This window comes from Solanum stenotomum, chromosome 1, assembly GCF_019186545.1.
Source record: "Solanum stenotomum isolate F172 chromosome 1, ASM1918654v1, whole genome shotgun sequence".
Lineage (NCBI taxonomy): Eukaryota > Viridiplantae > Streptophyta > Magnoliopsida > Solanales > Solanaceae > Solanum > Solanum stenotomum.
Window position 1 is genome coordinate 22,144,134 of NC_064282.1, and position 22,322 is coordinate 22,166,455.

Here is a 22,322-nt window from a genome sequence, read left to right on the forward strand (position 1 = left end):
TCTTTGTTGATCTCTTGTTGGCCTGTTTGAGGGGTTCCTTCATTTAAGTTGCTTTTAGTGGCTTCCACTTCTATATTTATGTGAGAACGAGTTGAATCTTTCGGTGGCTCCATTCTTCCTCTCTGAGTCTTCTCGTTGTTTTTGTTGTCATCTTGATCAACCATCTTTCGTAGTTCGGGATGTAGCATTCTGCAGCTGTCATCTTTATGTCCCTGCACTTTACAGTGAAAACAATAATCGAGTACACTTTCATACTCTACCCTTTGAGTGATAGACTCAGATTTCCCATCTTCACCTTTTACCTTTATTTGGATTTCCGTTACCCTGGTTTTTGTTAAATCCACTTCCACTTTGATTTTCGCTGTGGTCGGCCTTGTTTTGGAAAGAGTGGCTTTATCAGTGATAATGGGTACACCAATTGGGGCCACTATTCTACACAGAGCTTCCCACTCGAAAAAATGCCATCTAAGGTCTGGAAAATTAACCCAAACAGGGGCCAAGGTTGTTTCTGCTTCAGGTTTGAAATTCGGCATCCATTTCAACAACTTCATTTGGGTATTACAAATATTCAGAAAGTTCCGACCATAAACAATTCTGTGATCTTCTTCTAGGTCGAAATCTATGAATACATGATACATGTTGTAGGCTCCTATCTTAACTGATCCTTTGATAAGAATATTTTTCGAGAAATCCTCTCTGATTTTTTCAATTGAAGGTCTAATCCTCATAAACTTACCTACGATGGTCAGTTTGCAAATTTCAGCCAACCGGTCATTTTCCTCTTTAGAAAAGGATACTACAGGCTTACCTTCTAAGAATTCGTAAGGACGATGTTGAAGCTTCATCGTCTTCTTTGAGTTTCTGCCATTTGATACCCCAAGAGCTGCCGCATAGTTAATTTGGGGATCTTTTGGATAGATTTGTTCATTTGGGTTGGTGGAAATAGTTAGACCATTTAACGGAGGAAAGTCCGATGTGGATGGATTTGGTGGTTTTGGGGGGGCACGCGGAAGATCTAGCTTCTATGCGCCGGAAGCCATGGCGAGCAGCTGCTCGTGGATTCATCTTCTTCAACTTAGAATATCCATTTACTTCATCCCATTTTATCACTTTTTTTCTTATCTCTTGCCTTTCTTTGTTTCTTTTTCTTCTTTTATCCTCTTTTTTAAAAATAAAAACAAATGTGAACTCCATTATTCGATTGATTAGAGAGTACTATGAAACTCCATTTTTATTCTTATTTTTGGTCTAAATACTTTAGTAACTTGAGAGTTGAATTGATCTTTTTTTAGTGATGATTTAGTGACGGAAATAGTGATGTAACAGGGAAGCATCATGGAGGCTACGTTGAAGGCGACAATGGCTGCTACTTTTGGAGGATTTACAACAAAGAACAAAGGATTTGAGTAATGAAAGTTGAAGAAGAAAGAGGGAAAAAATGAAAATAAAGTTACTTAATAAAAATAGAAAAAATGAAAATGAAACTAAAAATTAAAAATTTAAAAAATTTAATATGTGGCAAACAATAATTGGTGCGTGATTGCACTTCTTTTCTTGCAATTGAGGTTGGGTGAAAATGGGATATTTATAAGACTCTTAAATTGTTCAATGGGGAAATAGGACACCCACAAAGTTAAAGTGTTTTTTTGAAAATTCGAGACAACTTCAGTGGTGATTTTATGTCTTTTCTCTAACCTTAAGAAGTTGTTAGTATTAATTAAGGGGTACTTAATGCGAACTAATTGCAATAGAATGTGCTTTCCGAAAAATGATAGGACAATAACAACACAAATCCCATTGGCTTAGGAGAAAATTATTTTTCTTCACGCAAGTTTCAAATATTGCAAACTTATCATAATTTGGATTTCGAATACATGTATTCAGCGCGGTCAGATACATGTATGTCACATACATAGGGTTAAAATTTGGTGTAATTTGTTTAAGATAAATTATAGCCAAGTGAATTCATATGTATATAATTGACCCTCTCACTCGCCTCTCTCCCTATCTCAGTGTATGTGGTAGTAAAAAAAAATATTTATATGTATTTAACTTGAAATATGATACAAAATTATTAATCAGACAATACGTAAATTCTTTCAAACTACAAAAAAAATTAGTAAATATAATTGTATTATTTCTATAATTAGATAGTTTTTCCGAAATATATGTAATGATCGTTAATGCATATAATAGCCCCGTCTTATCCAGTATTTAATTATTTTAAAGGTACGTATGCAGTTGAATAAGAGTGACATAATTAAATTATTTATATTTTGTTGTTATGTGCTAAAATCATTTGCTAGCTAGCAACAATATCAACATCATGGGATTATCTTTGTAACCCTAGCATGACTACAATTTTTGTAATTATTAGTAACTTTGAGTTAATCCTTGTCCCAAAATCCAGATGAAGTCATTATCAATTATTAGACAAAATAAACAGTATATATAAACAAAGTTGTTCACTGAATATTGGCGTGTAATCGTTAATGACAATTTTATGGTACGTGAATCTGGATTCTGGGCCAATAATCAGACACTAATCACTTTCACGATGCAATTATTTTTTCTTGTCATAATTCATGTGATACTTGTCACTTCTCAGATTCAACACTTTGGTCGTAGTTTTGACACAAAATCTTTTAATATAGTGAAATAAAATTTATATCTATGAAAACTATATTAAAAAAAGTACTACAAGTCAAAATACTTAATTTAAAAGATCTAAAAGTTATTAAAAATTTACTGTCTAAGATTACCTTATTTAACTCTCGAAACATTTCAATTATATTGTACTAACACCTTACACATGTGGAAATTAATATTCAAAATAAATAGAGAGAAGCATTGAAAACATCTCTGAACTTAATGCAAATTATTAGTTTCGTCCCTGATCGAACTATGACAGCCTTAAAGTCATCCCTCTACTTGACTAATTAAACTTAGACACACCCTCGGTATACCCCCGATCTAGCACATGATATAACAAGTGGTTCCAAACCCCTGTAGGAACATGAAACTCTTAATAAAAAACCAAGAGAAGTGTTGAAAACACCCTAAATTTGGGGAGATTTTTGGCCACGTTTCACTCATGTTGCACGATCAGGGGTGTATTTAAGTTCAGTTAATCAAGTAAATGAGTATTTTTACGTACGACTATCAATAATTCAGAGATGAAACTAATAATTCGCATCAAATTTAAAAGTGTTTTCAATATTTCTCTCGAATAAACAAGTAATTCTCCAAGAGATGAATGATGAGGGACCATCGACAAGTTATATTACCAATACAAAATTCATGGTTAATTAGAACTTTATAATATGCAACTAGATAAGTGTAAACTATTGAGAGAGATAATCACATAATATTAATCTTAGATCAAGCACAAGTCACAACTAATTCCAGTGCCAGATTCAGCTAACTTATTTTTTTGTAATATGTACTGTGACTAATATAAACTACTTTTAGCTATATGTCATAATCATGAGTCATTAGAGCATGGAAAAACGTTTATTTAATTTTTATCCACTATATATTATTAGTTCAAGAAAAAACAAAAATTAAGGTGCAATATCTTATACCTCCTTATGATTACTTGAATTAATAATGTTTTCTTTTAGTTTGCTTAGCAAAGTTTTTAGAAGGTTAATAGTGTTTTTTTAATTATAAAAAATAAGATGTTTGATTAAGTTTTAATGAAAAAATAAGAGCTATTGAAAAATAACATAAGATGTTTTTTTAGAAGCTACAAAAACAGTTTTGTTCTGCTTTTGTATTTTCTTGAAAAGCATATGTAAGAAAAATATACTTAAAAGCATATTAAAAAAGTTTAATAAGCAAAAATTATTGCGTTACTAATTTTTGTACCAAACAATCCTTAAAGTATTAGAGGTTGATAAACTTGATATTAGAGCATAACATTCTCCTCTATTAATGGGTCAGCTTCATATCTAACCAATTATAACCACCACTTGCTATACTATATTTATAATGCTTTTGTGTAGAAATTTCCTTATAAATTCAATTAAAACATTTATGATACTCCCTCCATTTTATATTAATTGAATTGTTGAGATATTTTTCATTTTTCAAATTAATTTAATTGTTCAATTTTCAAGACTACTTTTAGAATGTTTTTTTTTTCAATTTTACCCTTCATTAGTTGTTAGTATTGGAATTAGTTATTACTTAATGTTTAGTTATTTTAACATAATTTTGATAATAATTAATAAGGGTAAAAATGGAAAGTTAAACCTAATTTAAGTATTAATCTTCTTTTCTTAAAGGGTGTGAAACAGCTCAACAATTCAATTAATATGAAATGGAGGAAGTAATAATCACGGAATATTTTTCAATAACAAAATAGTGCATCTTTTTAGTTACGATATTAGTAACCTTATTTATCAGGCCATTAATTACATCATAATTTAGGGAGGATTTTCGCACCTAGAATTAAAATCTATATCATGAGTCATGACCTAATATATTTTATTCCTAAAAAACACTTCCCACTTTTGTAATTATAAAAATAAAATAAAAATATGGAGCACTAAAGCAAATTTGTCAATCATATGTCGTTCTTATTAAAAATTGATGATAATTTATATTTGTCATTTCACAAAATCAATATATAAATAACATTATTCTTTCTATTTTATCCTTGAATGTTATTAGCCTTGAAAGTATACATCTGACCAACATTAAAAAAATCAAACTAAGTTAATAATTCATGTCCATCAGTTAAATTAATTAATCAAAATAAATTAATTCATGTTTATTGATTGAAAACTTAACTCAAAAAACATTAAATCAGGGTAGAATAGTAAACTTGCTTAGAGGGTGTTTGAATGAGCTTATAAGTTGATCAAACCTATTTTTAATTCAGTATTGACTTTTGGAAGTGTTTGGCAATATATAAAAATAACTTATAATAAGTCAAATATGATTTAAAATAAGTTATGAAGTGTTTGACAAGGTTAAAATAACTTAAAATAAATTAATTTTTTTAACTTAAAAGTCATTTAAGTTTAACTTTTTATTTTTGATTTAAAAGCTATTTTTTAAATTAATTCAAACGGGCTCTTAATTTTTTAATGCCCGTGAAATCTAAAATGAACGGAGGACGGAGGTAGGTAGTACATGAAATGGTCTAGTTTATCCTCTACTAATCAAAGTTGATATACCCGTCTTTATGGTTGAACCAAACTCTTAATCACTAGGACAAATTTAGACAATTTCTCTATTATATGGTACAGTATTAATATTAATTATTTCCTGATTATATTAAGTATACGTAGTACAAAAATTTGTAACGTGGTTACAATTATCATAGAAGACGCAACCCAAAAAATAATAGTATTACTAATTTCATTGAGCTTACAAAAGGGATTTGGACACATCCATGCATGAATCCATAAGTTTGAAATATGATAATCTTATCATACTTTAATAAACTTAATTTTCTTAGTACATTTGAAAAATAAATTAAATTAAATTAAGATCACTCATAAGCAATAATATTACCTTAAAGAAACTTTATACTATTAAGTACATTTACTCAATCCACACTCATTTATCTCACTCTAACTATACTTCATTATCTTTTAGAAGCTCATGAACATCGCCATGTTGTTATGTCATTAATATTCCAATTATCTAATTTGGGTGTCAAAATTAAATTAGATTAATTAATACTCCTACTTGATTAAAGATAAAATAAAAATTAGAGTTAAGAAAATATTTAAAAAAACAAGTGTTGGTGCCAAGTCAATAGCTGTGACAGCTGTGGGGAAACACGGATTGAGATAATTATTAAATAAAATGCGCACGTGTGCTAACTGTCCACACGTGTTTGTTAACAATACAACACGGCCGCTTCTTTTTTCTTTTTCTTTTTTCTTTCCGTCAATGCCATTCACGTTCTTAAATTTTGACTTCACACTCCTTTTTCCTTTGACCCCACAAACAAATACCTCTTATCGGAATTATCTAATATCTTCCGTTCATCTTTACTTGTCCATTATATTAAAAATAATTATTTAATAATACTTATTCACTTTCAAAATCGAGAGATAATTTATTCTTTTGTGTTTATTTTATCTCTAATATTAAATATTATTCAATATCTAATACTCCTTCCGTCACTTTTTATTTGTTAAATTTTGACTTGACACACTTATTAAAAATGATTAGTATAGTGAGTTTATTATTTTAGCCTGATTAATTGATGAGTCTTAAACATATTTACTCACTATATTTTTCAAATACATTAACTCGATGTTAATAAATTGAGGGTATAATAGGAAGAAAAAAATTTGTCTTTTTTTGAGTTATCAAAAATAACAATGTAATAATTTTTATATAAATAAGATACAATATAAGATTTATGTATCTTGTTGCAACGAATTAAATTACGAACTGAAAGTACTGCTCCAAATCCTTTCTTTGAATTACTAGGAGACAAAGACTGTGTTTTTCACAAAGCTAAATGTTTTTTGGTGTTTTTGTTAAGAGAAGAAAAAAAAAAATGCTTTTCCTGTTTTTCTTGTATTCTCAACTTGAAACAAATAATATTTTAATTTTTTTTTTCATAATTTTAGTGTTCAAGTACCATTTAAAAAATTATTTTCCCACTCTGTCCAAAGCAAACTTATTTTTTATCCAATAAATTACACCCTCTATTCTTTCTTAGTATGTGATTGTTTTAGCCTTTTGTACAAGAAAAAAAATCACTTTGGAAGTAAAATATCATTGACTATATTAAATCTTTTACTTCTTCTAAAATTTATTCATATGAAATTGTCAAGCCTTTTGTAGAAACTTATTTGTCAATCATTTAAGAAGTAATCGTAACTTTGGGGAAGAATAAAAAGATAACATCTTCTCCAATTCTTAGAAATCACTTATTTAAAATCAATTTAAGAAATTAAATACTCCGTTCCATTATAAAATAAGTGATTTGTTGAGTTTTTTTTTCATAGTTCAAAATAAGTGAATTGTTCAAAGTTCAAGAGAATTGTTGGAATTTTTTTTTCATTTTTACCCCTCATCTCATCTTAATTTCAAGAGAGTTAATTGTTCATATTTATAATTTTATTTTGAATTATTAATATTTTCAAAAATAATTTGAGAATAACTAAAAGGAAAAAAGTGGAAAGTGATGTTTGATTTATGTCCTAATTTTTTTCTTAGTGGGTGTGCCGTGTGCATTACCTCAATAATTCACTTATTTTGAAATGAAGAGAATAATTAATTAGAAAGGAACACAAGGAGCATTTTATAATGTTATCTTTATAAATTTATAATTAAAATGACGACATCTCTTATTGCAAATTGATCTTAAACAAAAAAACAATTAACTAATTTGTAAATGCAATGTACCACCACTTCTCAAATTAATTGTACCCAGATTTTAGGAATTCAAACCTAAAATTGATTCAATTGTTTTTAGCTATACCCTTAATAACAATACTCCCATATATTCACATACTATTTATGTGGATTGAAGATCATTGCTCCAATAAATGGAAGAATCATAGAGTAGCACATATCGAGGGAGGCTAATACAATGATAGATCTATTAACAATATACGTAACGAAATTAAGGGATCCAAATATGGAAAGTAGTTAGCCTTATATTTTTTGAAGTATCTATTTCTTTTATACTATTATCTGCTCTCGTTAGAGATATTGTGGAAACTACATCATCCATAATAGTTCATCTATATATTGTATGAATCAGTGTTTTCAAAAACGTTTTTGGGGCGAGTTTTGGGGTGGGGCGTATCAAAAATGCTCTAGGGTGTAAATTAAAGACTTAGATCCATAAGGCATAAGTCCTAAAATTTGAGGCGTATGCCTCGAGCATAAAAACGCAAGTCCTGGGAGTAAAAACGTTCGCCCGAGAGTTTTTAATTTATTTTTTTAACCTTTTTTGCTTTACATCATATTTTTATTATTGGTGTAATTATATTTCTCAAATAGTAATTGTAATACTTTTTTCCTTCATTATTGATTATTAACACTTATCTCAAATAAAAATCATAAATCATTGAAAGATTTACTTTTGCTTATTTTATTAGTAATAAAACTATAAATTGAATATACATGAGACTTACGCCTCGTGTCTCGGGACTTATACCTCACCATGTACGGTATAAAACGCCTTGCCTTTTAAAACACTGATAAGAATATAACCTTATTATTAATAAAACTATACCGTTAATAACACAATATTTAAATAGAAGCCATCACTCTACTTTTATTAAATATGAGTAACTTAATAAGTTATATCTAGTGTGAAAAGAGGAAAGACACTTTCATATTAGATGAATTGTTGAGATTTTCTTATTGTTCAAAATTAATAAATTAGTTTTAAAAAATTATTAAGACTTTTTACATGATATTTAGATCACAAAATTAAAGAATATTTCAAATACATTTTACTTATTTTTAAATAATAAAATTCAAAATCAGTAATTAACTCTTTTACATTTTATGTTCAAAAACTTTTTTTTTTTAAATTCATGCTAAATCAAAATAACTCAAACAAATTGATCCCATCCCTCACCAAAACCATAAAATACAAGAAGAAGACAATCAACAAGATAAAAAAAATAAACTTGTTTTAAATCCTTAATATAGGTAGACAACAGTTTTTTTAAAAAAATGATTTTTTATTGGATAATTCTTAATACAGTAAAAAGTAGTAGTAGCATAGAGTAAGAACCCGTTTGGATTGACTTAAAAAAAGTAACTTTTAAAAAGTAATTTTTTANTCATGCTAAATCAAAATAACTCAAACAAATTGATCCCATCCCTCACCAAAACCATAAAATACAAGAAGAAGACAATCAACAAGATAAAAAAAATAAACTTGTTTTAAATCCTTAATATAGGTAGACAACAGTTTTTTTAAAAAAATGATTTTTTATTGGATAATTCTTAATACAGTAAAAAGTAGTAGTAGCATAGAGTAAATTAAAGGAAACTAGATTCGAAAAAAACAAAAAAAGGAAATAGAGTGCGGCGTTCCTCTAATAATCTGTTGAAACCAAACTATAAAAACCGCCTCCCGCTATATCTTCTCCTATTATTATCTCTCTTCTAAAAACTCAACATTCAACACACTCTCTGCTTCCTCTTTCATGGAAACTCCCCGTCGGTCCTCTGTAATCATCGTCGGAGCGGGAATCTCAGGTAATTTATCGCCGTCAATTCCGGCATTTAAGTACAAATATATGCGAAAAATTACTACTTACTTGTCAAATCTGAATTCTGGATCTGCAATTCTGTTTTTACATGCTTCTGCATTCACCGGAGAGAAATGTGAATTTTGATTTGTATTATTGTATGTGTGGATCAATTTTATGTAGGATTAACGGCGGCGAAGGTGTTATCGGAGAATGGAGTGGATAATGTGGTGATATTGGAGGCGGCTGATAAGATAGGCGGTAGGATAAGGAAAGAGGAATTCGGCGGAGTAGCGGCGGAACTCGGTGCCGGTTGGATCGCCGGTGTCGGCGGTAAACAATCTAATCCTGTATGGGAACTTGCACTTCAGGCAAAACTCCGAACATGCTTCTCCGATTACAGTAATGCTCGTTACAACATCTATGATCACAGGTTCGTAAAAATTACTAGAAAAAAAGAGAGTATTTCACCTGTGAATTGTTCTTAAATTGATTTTTTTTTTTTTTTGTGTTACAGTGGGAAGATATTTCCGAGTGGAATAGCGGCGGACTCGTATAAGAAAGCGGTGGACTCAGCGATTCAGAAACTGAGAAGCCAAGAAGGAAATCATAACGAAGACGCCGAAGATGCTGCTGAAACGCCGTCGTATGATCCACAATTACTCATACAACAACACTGTTTTTTTCTTATTTTAACAAAAAATGACATTTTCGATTATTTTTTTTGCAGTACTCCAAAAACACCCATAGAACTGGCGATTGATTTCATTCTCCATGACTTTGAAATGGCAGGTTAATTTTTCAATTATTAATTGTATTTTTTTTAAGAGAATTATAATTAGGAATACATTTTTTACAAAAGAGGTTTTGAATTTTACAGAGGTTGAGCCAATATCAACATATGTGGATTTTGGTGAAAGTGAATTTCTGGTTGCTGATGAAAGAGGATATGAACATTTGCTTTATAAAATGGCAGAAAATTTCCTTTTTACCTCTGAGGGTAAAATTATGGACAGCCGACTCAAGCTCAATACGGTAATTTATATTTACTCTTGATGGGTCAATTTATGATGATGATGATGAATAAACTGATAAGATTTTTGAAGATTTATTTTTTTATTGCATGGTGTAATTTATCATTCCTTTTCTTTTTTTGGGTCTGTTAAGATTGATTAATGACCCACCAAGAGTCTCAAGAAAAGGACATTTTTTACAATTATTTTTATCTTTTTAATTGAAAAATCTTCCTAGATGTGCTTTACTAAGCAAAAAGGATATAATCTTTAAGAGATTTTCATCACTTGTGCAAGTAATCTCGTGACAGTATGTTATTGGAAGATGGCATGAATCAAGAAAAGTAAAAAGGTATGGTAAAAGAAAACGAATAACCCATGAAAGTGATTTTCGATTCATACAAAATAAAGATCTCTTTTTTTATGCGTGGATTCATTTGTTTGATATGATGATAATAGTTTAATAAAATGACAAAAGACTTGTTTCTCATCATTATAATGGGTACCATAAAGAGAGAACTTTCCTGTTCTAACATATTATACTCCCACCTTGTCATTTTAGGTGATACTTTTCCTTTTTAGTTCTTACTTAGCATAATTAAAAATAATTTTATTTTAAAATTCATCTTTTATTTTTAATAAAATAATTTGCATTCACACAAATATTTAAGCATTTTTTTAAATAACAAGTTTCAAAGGTCGTCATTTTTTTTTAAATATCATGTTAAGTCAAACAGTGCCACATCCTATGTGTGTTATGACACGTAGGACATGTGTATCAACTTATTTAATTTTATACAAGTTTAAGTGTTTATTTGTGCATACCAAAAGTTGAAGAGGTTAGATGGAAACCAAATTAAATGTCATATTCATGTATGATGTCTAGTATTTTTATGGACTCTGTTTCGTTTTCATCCCTTTAGAAAATGGGACTTTTACATAAATGCAATCAAACGTGGGTCCAAAAATCCACTAAATGTAGCAAAGAGGAGGCTAGCCAACTGATTCAAAATACAGTGTTATGTATTTCTTACTTACTAGTTTTGACTTTGTAGATGAGATTGGTTTTTTGTCCTTTTAAGGGGTGTCTAGGCCACTGTGTTTGTTTGTGTTGATGTCGTGAAATGGTGCATTTATGATGTTATTGGTGTAGTAATTCACAATTCACGGATGATATTGGGGCAGGTTGTGCGGGAAGTGCAGCACTCGAGAAACGGCGTCTTGGTGACTACAGAAGATGGTCCCCTTTACGAAGCCAATTATGTCATTTTGTCTGTTAGCATTGGTGTTCTCCAAAGCGACCTCATTTCATTCTCACCCGCTTTACCTGTACGTCTCCCAACTCTCTTTCATTCCGCATATGTTCAATTGAATTCAATATTTTAATCTCACATATCCATAAAGTTGAATTAGAGAAAATCTTTATGTCTGCCTCCCCCCGCTCTGCCCTGGCCTGCTAAATAATTTAATGCCAACACGTATATTTGGTTCACGTGCACATGGATGGATTGGTGAGATCTTAAGTCTTTGATGTTCACAAAAGGTACATTGCACTTATTACAGTACAATAATGTTAGTAGTAATAAGTTGAGGCTTATGGCTAGGATTTAATATGGGAGGGGTCCCCTGTTTCCTGTTAGACAATCTAAAGTTGGTCACCTGCAAATTATTGAGATTCTGAATCTATGGGATATTAAATACTCAACAGGTCAGCATTTCTAGACCGTGAACTACCCACATTAATTTCTGAACTTGCTTATTAAAATGGACTCCACTCATACATTCATGATTTAATTGGTTATGTGCCAAGTATGGACTACTTGAACTGTAATGTGCAGTTGATATACAGCTTCTTTTCTTGATGTGGTTTCAAATTGGACCATTTCCTAAATTTATTATTTTTATTTAGTGGAGTAAAACCTACCAATACATTAAAGAATCCAGATAGTGATGTTGTTGCTTATCATCAATGACAATTCGTAGTTGTAGCTAATAAAAATAAATAATTGGCTTTTTTCTTTTCTTTTTTGATTGATTAAATAAGGTTAATTGATGCAAAGTGTAGCAGAACTTCAAAATTAGTAGTTGTCAATGTCTAAATCAATGATATATTTAATTGATAGCGAACAAAACAGGTTGGTTAGGAGTACTTGGAGTAACTTTATTTGTTTTTAGTGAACATAGAAATCTCTCTTTTGCTAGATAAACTACTTATTAATTTTGTAATCAAATTATTAATGAAACGGTCAATTGTTTAACATTTTTTCTTAGTGCGGTTTCAAATACACTTGATATCAGCTTCACCATTTGTATTACTAATTTTTAAGTTAAGCTCTTAACTGTATTAATTGAAACAGAGATGGAAGATGGAAGCCATCAGAAACTTGGATGTGATGGTTTATACAAAGATCTTTCTCAAGTTCCCTTATAAGTTCTGGCCTTGTGAACCTGAAAAGGAGTTCTTTATCTATGCTCACGAGCGAAGAGGCTACTATACTTTCTGGCAGGTTTGCACAATTTATTGTCATAATCTTGTATCTTTTAAATGCATATTGCTGCATTCTTTTAGTTCATTACTTGCATGACAACTTCTTCATCTTAGCCTTTTTTCAAGTCCTCTAACATTCAGGGATATGGTTGATAAGAGGACTTCTTTTTCATTCTCTTCTCTGTCCAAAGAGAAATTATTATTTAATACAAAGATACTGCTACCTTGCAACAAAATGACTGCCTTAAAATACTATAAGGGGCTTAATAGTAGGGTGACTTTGCTTCAAGTATCTTTCCTTATTATATAATCTATTATTTCCATATATTTAATCACCATAAGGAATCTGGACCTTGATATCAAGCTCATTCTATGTATCTTTCCTAATAAGACAAGACCATGTGTGACAGCCGTAATTTGTCTGTCTAACAAATGGATTAACGCAGGAAACTGATGATCTGAACTGTGCTTTAGCTAATATAATATGCAATGTTGTCATTACTTGTGATGATATGGCCCACATTAGGTACTTTAACATTTTATTAACATCAAGTAATCCTGGCTCTGTACGTGCGGGAACGTGCATCTTAATGAATCTGGAGAAATTTGCAGACTCTTGTTTAATCTACTACCAGGCACTTGACTTTGCAATCACAGAATCCCATTGTGTCAGTGTCATCAGAAGTACATCCCTACAGTATTTCTAATATATAGTATAATGTGTTTGCATTAGCTTTGCAGTTCTACAATTCCTTTTCTCTGGCATAAGCAGTACTGTTGATGGGGTAGCTCAAATTATCTAAATGTGTTTATCTGTAGGATTAGATCCAGTTACCTCTTTTTCTTCTTATTAGCACAGGTAGGTGAGGCGTCTGTTCTTGATATAAATATATATATATCCCAGTAACTAATCTCAGAGGTTCTTGATGAGTTTAAAAATGATGTCGGTCCTTCTGATGCACTATGTTATTCCTGAGCACCACTTCCTTATGTGAACATCAGTATAGTGCTTAACTTGTGTACATCTATTGATTAGGCACGAAGAAATTTCTTGGTTATACAATTGTACACTCATCTGAGCATAATTTTGGCTTCTGCGTACATACACATAACATAAAAATGCTACTCTTTTTACGAGACTTGACCACCAATTATTTATCTTAAGATATCTCATCGAGAGAACACAACATTACATTTGCATCAACTTCAGATTACTGTTTTTTCAGTTGAAACTTTTTCAACTAGCTTTATAATATGGAGGACCTATTCATTCGAAGGCTGCTGAATGCATCATCTAGTCAGCATTATGTGCTCAAGAACTGCTCCTAGCTGTTTGTTAATGTTGATCTGTTTTCATGTCATCAGCACATGGAAAATGCTTATCCGGGCTCCAATATGCTGGTGGTAACCCTGACAAATGGTGAGTCAAAACGTGTGGAAGCTCAATCTGATCAAGACACATTAAGAGAAGCAATGGAAGTGTTAAGAAACATGTTTGGGCCTGACATTCCCGACGCCACCGACATATTAGTCCCACGTTGGTGGAATAATCGGTTTCAGCGTGGTAGCTACAGTAACTACCCCATATATGCAAATCATCAACTCGTCCATGATATTAAGGTCAGCAGTCTTCTTCTTTTCTCACTTGGCAATAGTAATTTTACAGCGTCCAATCTAAACAAATTTACATAATTTTGAATAATTGTCACGAGACTATTGACAATCTTGATTAAATTGTACAATTGTGTCATAGAAGAATTGTCTCATTTGCGAGTCTCTATGTCAAGACTACATAGAAAAGGCAGCGAACTCTAATATTCAGAGACTGTTTGTTATGTAGCAAAACAACGTTTAATTGATTTGAGCCATCAAATTTTTGGGAACACCTGTATATAAGTTGATTTTCGAACTTTCCTCTAACTTATTTAAATTACAGAACTATCAATTGGAACCACAATGTTATTGGAAATAGCTTCCTCAAACTTCTGATTAGCCAGTGTAATGGGGAACAAACTATGCTTGAGAAAACTACTTCTTTAATGCTCTTGTTGCAATGACATTCTTTCTTTCATCAGGAACCAGTGGGGCGGATATTTTTCACAGGAGAACACACAAGTGAAAAATTTAGTGGCTATGTCCATGGAGGTTACCTTTCAGGTTAGTTCAACTATAAAAAAGAACTCCATAGGCAACAATCAATTGGACAAAAAACATGATTTCATACGTTACTTGGCATGGCGCAGGTATAGACAGTAGCAATGCTTTACTTGAAAAAATGAGAAGGGATGATGGAAGGAAGAATGAGAGTCAAGCTTTTCTGTTAGAACCATTGCTAGCATTAACAGGATCATTGACATTGACACAAGCTGAGACTGTATCAAGTCTCCACAAATGTGATATTCCGCGACAACTCTTCCTTAGTAACAACAACTTGGCAGAGGCTATCTTATGAGACTAAATGAACCTCTGGATATAATTTACTCTGATAGATGTTGCTATATATCCATCCAATCACTGATAAACTCGATTTGCTGGAGTCTGACAAAAAGACGGTACAAGTCCTTTGTTCCATTAACAGAAAAAAGGAGCAAAGAAACTTGAGAGAAGGATATAGGGTAGTTTCCAGGATATTCTTCATTGCAGATAACATACAATTGTTATTAGGAGTAAAGTCATAGAAAGGTATCATGCAGTACTAATGATATTCAGTACATGAAAATTAAGTAACAAGATGACTGATTATGTTCAGTTGCTTTTCAATCAATTATTATTTCCTAATGTAATCCTCAAGTTTGTATATCAAAACATAACTTTGGTTTTTTGGTTTTCTGTCCAATTGAGATAGATTACTCTATATTTATTACCATTACTAACTCTTCAACTTTCAATTTCTTTTAGTATTGCTATATATCGTACACATTTATGCAGAAGTATACACTCAAAATTTATTTAACAAGCAATATTTAGGAAAATAAACATTTTAAGTTGTAATAAAATACCAATAATTCCATCGAAGAGCCATGCTGAGTCTTCGTACGCCTGTTTTACTAGAGATGTATTAAATTTACAAATACTAAAAGAAAGTGCTTTCTTTTCTTCAGACACAAACATATTATTGATTGTTTTATTCTTAAATTCCTTAATTATACTCCCTCGGTTCATCTTTACTTGTTCATTATACTATTACTTTGGGATGTCTAACAATATTTGTTCAGTTTATAAAATCAATGAATAATTCACCATTTTGTATTTGTTTTACTCTTGCTATTAAATAATATTCATTTTTGAATGTTTAAATGACTTATATTTAATAAAAATGTAAATTATTCTGATAATTTACTGCTTCTTTCATTTTCGTGACACAACTATAGTTGGAGTAGTTGTTTGAAAATGATTTACCAGAGATATGACCCCCTTTTATTATAAACAATGTTCATGATATCCAAAAAAGTTATTTATATCTTAACTACTTTTAATTTTTTTAATTTGGGAAAAGGCTCATCAAATATATGATCGAATTTTGAGAAAAAATTTGTTTATGACATCTTTAAAAGTTTGGCTCATCTATGTTATTTCAGTTTGAGAAGAGGCTCATTTATGTCATTATTTGTTAACTAAAAAATGTTTTGATTTTGCAAAACTTTTTTCAACACGTGGTCAATTATGATTCGACCACTTCATTAATCAATCATTTTTTTTAAAAAAAGACTTAAATATATCATAAACTTTTAATGGATAACATAAATGAGTTTTTTTCAAAATTCGATTATATATTTGAGCCATTTGTCTTTTAGTTATAATAAAAAATTTAGTTGTTACAACAGTGACATTGATTGATAACCAGCTACCAATAGAAAACTAAATAAGTAAAGTTATGAGTCTCACGCGCCGCCAATTCAAACGCGTGTAAAATTGAATACCGAAAAGGAAATGCTAACAAACAAACAAACAAAACTGTCGGTGTGTTTTCCTTCCTGTTGAGTGAATCTGCGATTCAAGCTCAAGAACCCCTTTACACTGCAAAGGTGAGACTCACAGTCTTAGATCACAATCTATACTTTTTAATTTTATCAGTTCAAGTTGAAAGTAGTAGTAAATCTTGTGATTTTCTTCTTGTTTTCTTGATTTGATTTGAAGAAGACGAAGTGGGTGTGGTGTTAATGAGCTTTAAATCTAATACCCATTTCAGAAAATAGTGTATATAATGATGGTCCAAGATCATTCATCTCCTAAACCCTCAAAACCCCTTTTTATGAAACACAAAGTTTCACACTATTCTGAGACTAAAAATCTTGATTTTTCCACATGGGTATCTGAGAACTCTGTTAAACTATTTGTTGTTTCGTTGTTAACTATTAGTGTGGCAGCCCTGTTTTACTTACGTACCTCTAGTGTACCCACCACAATCCTATGCTTCCAAAATTCCCACCAAAGTCAGCCTCAGAAACCAAAGTTACCAAAACTTGATCTTGATTCAGTTCAGCCGATTGTAGATAAGTCGTCTCCCTTTTCGTCGTTTCATTCGGAGCAATGGATTATTGTGTCTGTATCAGATTACCCATCTGGTCCACTCCAGAGTCTTGTTAGGTTAAAGGGTTGGCAAGTTCTTGCAATAGGCAATTCGAGAACCCCGAAAGATTGGAACTTGAAAGGTGCTATATATCTTTCTCTGGAACAACAAGCGAGTTTGGGGTTTAGGGTGACGGATTTCCTTCCTTATGATTCTTATGTGAGGAAGAGTGTTGGGTATCTTTTTGCAATCCAACATGGTGCAAAGAGAATATTTGATGCCGATGATCGTGGGGAAGTGATTGGTGGGGATCTTGGGAAACATTTTGATTTGGAGTTGGATGGTGGTGCTGCTAAGCAACAGAGGATTTTGCAGTATAGTCTTGAGATTGAGAATAAGACTGTTGTCAATCCTTATATACATTTCGGACAAAGGTCAGTTTGGCCTAGAGGATTGCCACTGGAAAGTGTTGGTTTTGTAAATCATGAAGAGTTCTATACTGAAGTGTCTGGAGGACGACAGTACATACAACAGGGAATATCAAATGGGCTACCTGATGTTGATTCGGTTTTTTATTCTACAAGGAAGGTTGGATCAGAAGCACTTGATATTATATTTGATGAACATGCCCCCAAAGTGGCATTGCCTCAAAGTCTAATGGTGCCAATCAATTCATTCAACACGTTGTTTCACTATAATGCATTTTGGTCATTGATGCTTCCAGTGTCAGTAAGCACAATGGCTTCTGATGTCTTAAGAGGTTACTGGGCACAACGGTTGTTATGGGAAATCGGTGGATTTGTTGTGGTGTATCCTCCTTCGGTACACAGAGATGACAAAGTTGAAGCATACCCATTTTCAGAGGAAAAAGATTTGCATGTAAATGTGGGTCGCTTGATCAAATTTTTAGTTTCTTGGAGATCTGAAAAACAAGGGCTGTATGAGAAAATCTTAGAATTGAGCCATTCAATGGCACTAGAGGGGTTTTGGAGCGAGAATGATGTCAAATTTACAGCTGCATGGTTGCATGACTTGGCTGCTGTAGGGTATCAGCAGCCAAGACTGATGGCAGTACAATTGGATCTGCAAAAGGTAACTGTTCAACGTGGAGATAAAAAGGAATTCGTCCCCCGAAAACTACCTTCTGTACATCTTGGGGTTGAGGAATCAGGTACGGTGAATTATGAAATCGGCAACTTGATAAGGTGGAGGAAGAATTTTGGCAATGTTGTGCTAATTATGTTTGTCGCTGGACCTGTGCAACAAACTGCATTAGAATGGAGATTGTTATATGGAAGAGTGTTCAAAACTGTGGTTATTCTGTCAACACAAGCTGATGCAGATCTTGCTGTTGAGCAAGGACAGTTGGACCAAGTATACAAGTAAGTATACATCATCATTCATTTCATTATACAGTGAGTGTACTTATACCTTGTTAGAATTTTAGTAATTAGTATTACCATCTAATGGAATGTCTTCTCAAGGATATGGGGAACACAAAGTATTACTTCCCATCATTTTGCAGCACATTTTCTATGTCCACATAATTTTCTGATGCATACATTTTGACATCCTAAAGCATACATCCTCACAGGAAAAAATTGGCTTTCTTTCTCTTTTGGTTTGTCCAAGTATAGTTGTCATGTTTCCTTAAATTGAATTTTTTTTATCCCTCAAGCTATTGAACTAATCAATCAACTACCTCTTAACCCATTAAACGAATCGTCTATATACCTTTTGCTCTATTTGGAATCATTTCATTGCTATACTAGGTAATCCATATTTATGAGACAAATGAGGGGTTATCTATAATTAGAGGTTCTCTAAATCTTACCTTTTTAAGTTCTATAAATCTTGCACTTATGTTCCCTGCATCGATGTATAATCTATCAGTCTAAACAAAACTTTTGAACTCCTCAAAATACCAGACTTAACATAAGTATAACAACAAGTATGGATCCTTTGCTTCCATTGTGTTCTATTGTTCACTAGGTATGTATCGATTCCAAGATATTGTTGATCTTTTGGGACAACCTTCCTCCATTATCTTCTTCAATCATCATAGTATGGTACCTGTAGGCTGGTGCATTTTGAAGTGTACATAATACATGGCCAAACAATCTCTGGTTATCCTTATAATTTTATCCTTTTAGGTGTGCTACATATACCATCTATCCATGTGCTCATTTCTAATCTTTTCTAATTCTATATAACCATATATCCAGTCTAATGTTTGTATTTGATGACACTCATCTTGTGGATATGGGCCTCCTAGGCATTTCCATGTAACATTACTGGTCTCACAACCATTCTATATTATTTATCTTTCACTTTGTTAGACATCTTCACATCGATGATCACTCCTGTAGCTCTTCTCCATTTCAACCACATTTTATGTGATATTTCTTCATGTCATGCCACTGTCTTTGTGATTGAATTTTCTACCTTTAGGCACCAAAATCCAATCTAATGTACATGACTGTCATTCTTCTTATGGGAACTATACTTGTAGTGCAACTATTCTGCCTTACTTCCACTCATGTAATTACTCTTACTTTCTAGGGTACATCTTCATACTTCCAACTTTTCATTGACGTCTTTGTTAGTGTCGTCAATTAATATCATCTTCAAATAACACTCCCCATGAATCCTCATCTTGTATACTATTGGTTAGTTAATCCATAACTAGGGTAAACAAGTAAAGGTTCAAGGTAGATCCTTGATATAAAACAAAGTAATGGGGAACTTTTTGGTATTACTCCCTTGTACCTATCATTTATGGCATTCATATATTTGACATGGATTTCTTTCTTCTAAAACTTGTATGACTCACTTTTGGTACTACAGTTACTGGATAATTTTGTTTATTCCATTGTTCTTATATATCGAAACTGAGATACTGTTTCTCCACTCATTTAATAATGTTCCTCCCTTTAATATAACATTAACTCGTTAGTTATACAACTTCAACTTCTCCAAGGCATTTCCAAACCTATATAGCAATGCCATCTGGACAATTACACACATAAAAAAGGAAGGTGTGGTATCTTTTCTTGATTCAAAGCACAAAGTATGGTGTAAAGTCTTTTGGATGATCTTATGTATTTGATTGACTGTAGTGAAATCTAAACTGTTGTAGGAAATATGCTCTCGTCCATGGAAATCTCATTCTCTTACTGTCTCATCTTCCACTTGTTAATTTGTCTCTTGGAAATATATTGCATATAGCTTGCCTCCAAGCATGATGTTTACATTTGACTTCTCCTCCCTTTTACTTGAATAGTTAGACTGGACTTCTCCCAGCTTGGGAAGTAAGAACATTGACCTCCTTTGTTCTTAACTCCTATTCACAAGGAAAGCTGTAAATTATCCATGTAAAATATGCTCTAGTCTACCACTAGGAAAGAATATCATCTTCCAGTAGCTAGTATGTCTTAAGATAGGGTGAGACAGAGAGATGAAGATAACTGCTGGTAGCATGTTGAAATGAAAGGTCTCAAGTTACATCTTCTTGGAGCTCTTTTTTCCAGTACGGTCATTTACTGGCATAACTATAGTGAGATTAACAGAAATTTGATGGGTATGAAATTTAAATGGACCAGAGATGGTGGAATTGGCATCCTGTAGTAGAAATACAGATGGCAGGTTGATTATGGAGTAATGCTACAGCCTACATGTGTATATACAGTCTGCAGCTGGACACCCCAAGCTAAGAATACCTACCAGGCAATTAAAACTTTACTCCCCAACTCGAGATGTGTATTAATATATGTACAATAATTCCTAATTCATCAAGATTAAGCTGGCTAACAGTTATAGGTAGTATTCCTTAATGAAGAAGAAACTGTTAAATCCTATTTGTAGTAATATATGATATTGTGAAACTTTCGCATGAAACTGGTCACAATCTGCAAATATTCTGCTTTTTTTGATGAATGGTTCATGGTGACTTGTACATTTCTTTCTATTGTGTGGCCATTTTCTGTAATTTATAATAAGACATGTTTAATACAATTAGTACTTAGAACTTGTTTGTTGCTTTGTAAAAGTTGATCAATTCTATGTTGAAGGAGTTGATTTGTACATTTGTTGCTGACACTCAAATCGTCTCTCAGGTATCTTCCAAGGATACTCGAAAGATTCAATAGCACGGAAGGATTTCTCTTCCTACAGGACAATACAGTTTTGAACTACTGGAACCTTTTGCAAGCCGACAAATCTAAGTTGTGGATCGCCAATAAGGTAATGTAACCCTTTACATCATGAATTTCAATTATCTCAAAAGGCAAAATATTCATCCCACAATCAATTGAATCAGGTGCCTACGTCTCGAAACATGATTAGCGGAAAGGACTCTTCATGGTTTGTAAAGCAAGCAGAATTGGTGAAGAAAGTGGTAAGCACAATGCCCGTTCACCTCCAAGTCAACTACAAGGAGAGTGGTCCAACTGACCAGAGCATCGCCTTGTGCGGCTCTGAGGTGTTCTATGTTCCTCGGCGTTTTGTTCAGGACTTTGTTGATCTAGTAGACTTAGTTGGTGATCTTGATATACACCAGAAAATTGCCGTACCTATGTTCTTCATGGCCATGGATTTACCTCAGAATTTTGATACCTTGCTGAATAAAATGGTTTATAAGAGAGGAGAATCGTCTGCCAATTCGTTGAAACTGTATTCAGCTCAAGTACCAGCTGTGCACCCATTGGCTGTTTCCACTGAATCTGAATTTATAAAGTTGATAAGACTCATGGCAGCAGGTGACCCTTTGCTGATGGAATTGGTTTAGGATCTCATGTTATTGTGAAAATATTAGAAGTTGTAGAAGACAACATCATGTACAATAGAGTTACTCTTCCAATTGCTCATTCCCACCTTGGAGGAAAAAGAAAAAAAAGGTAGAGTATATAGTGAAATCTTGTAGCTCTTTTTTCTTATTCATAGATGACTTTTAAGCAATTTCTATCAGTCTTTCAAGTGTGTATTCTTATAATAACTGCTTATTCCTCTGTTTGTCATCCACCTGATAACACCTTGACAATTTATGTACAACCTTAGTTGATTCATTTTTGTGTTTTTATATCTTTTGTGGATTGTGGGAATTAGTTGATATTAGAGAC

General features: G+C 32.2%; 2 protein-coding genes across 2 annotated transcripts; both read left to right on the plus strand.

Annotated features, from left to right (window-relative positions):
- Positions 1-9,054: 9,054 nt before the first annotated feature.
- LOC125853259 (polyamine oxidase 1) lies at positions 9,055-15,524 on the plus strand. The gene is made up of 10 exons (XM_049532928.1): positions 9,055-9,201; positions 9,378-9,627; positions 9,712-9,840; positions 9,925-9,986; positions 10,075-10,229; positions 11,393-11,536; positions 12,565-12,714; positions 14,061-14,315; positions 14,771-14,852; positions 14,939-15,524. The coding sequence occupies exons 1-10, from the start codon at positions 9,150-9,152 to the stop codon at positions 15,145-15,147; spliced, it is 1,488 nt and encodes a 495-aa protein (XP_049388885.1). The 5' UTR covers positions 9,055-9,149; the 3' UTR covers positions 15,148-15,524.
- A 1,115-nt stretch (positions 15,525-16,639) lies between these two features.
- On the plus strand, positions 16,640-22,268 carry LOC125866604 (probable glycosyltransferase STELLO1). Its single transcript, XM_049546889.1, has 3 exons — positions 16,640-18,587; positions 21,321-21,447; positions 21,524-22,268. The coding sequence occupies exons 1-3, from the start codon at positions 16,900-16,902 to the stop codon at positions 21,989-21,991; spliced, it is 2,283 nt and encodes a 760-aa protein (XP_049402846.1). The 5' UTR covers positions 16,640-16,899; the 3' UTR covers positions 21,992-22,268.
- Positions 22,269-22,322: the final 54 nt, after the last annotated feature.

What these genes read in the sequence shown, in the direction of transcription:
- LOC125853259 (XM_049532928.1), top strand. Translation starts at nt 9,150, where the DNA reads ATGGAAACTCCCCGTCGGTCCTCTGTAATCATCGTCGGAGCGGGAATC. An exon ending in CGTCGGAGCGGGAATCTCAG is followed by an intron (nt 9,202 to 9,377) that starts GTAATTTATCGC and finishes AATTTTATGTAG; the next exon opens with GATTAACGGCGGCGAAGGTG. An exon ending in GCTACTATACTTTCTGGCAG is followed by an intron (nt 12,715 to 14,060) that starts GTTTGCACAATT and finishes TCATGTCATCAG; the next exon opens with CACATGGAAAATGCTTATCC.
- LOC125866604 (XM_049546889.1), top strand. Translation starts at nt 16,900, where the DNA reads ATGATGGTCCAAGATCATTCATCTCCTAAACCCTCAAAACCCCTTTTT. An exon ending in CAGTTGGACCAAGTATACAA is followed by an intron (nt 18,588 to 21,320) that starts GTAAGTATACAT and finishes ATCGTCTCTCAG; the next exon opens with GTATCTTCCAAGGATACTCG. An exon ending in AGTTGTGGATCGCCAATAAG is followed by an intron (nt 21,448 to 21,523) that starts GTAATGTAACCC and finishes CAATTGAATCAG; the next exon opens with GTGCCTACGTCTCGAAACAT.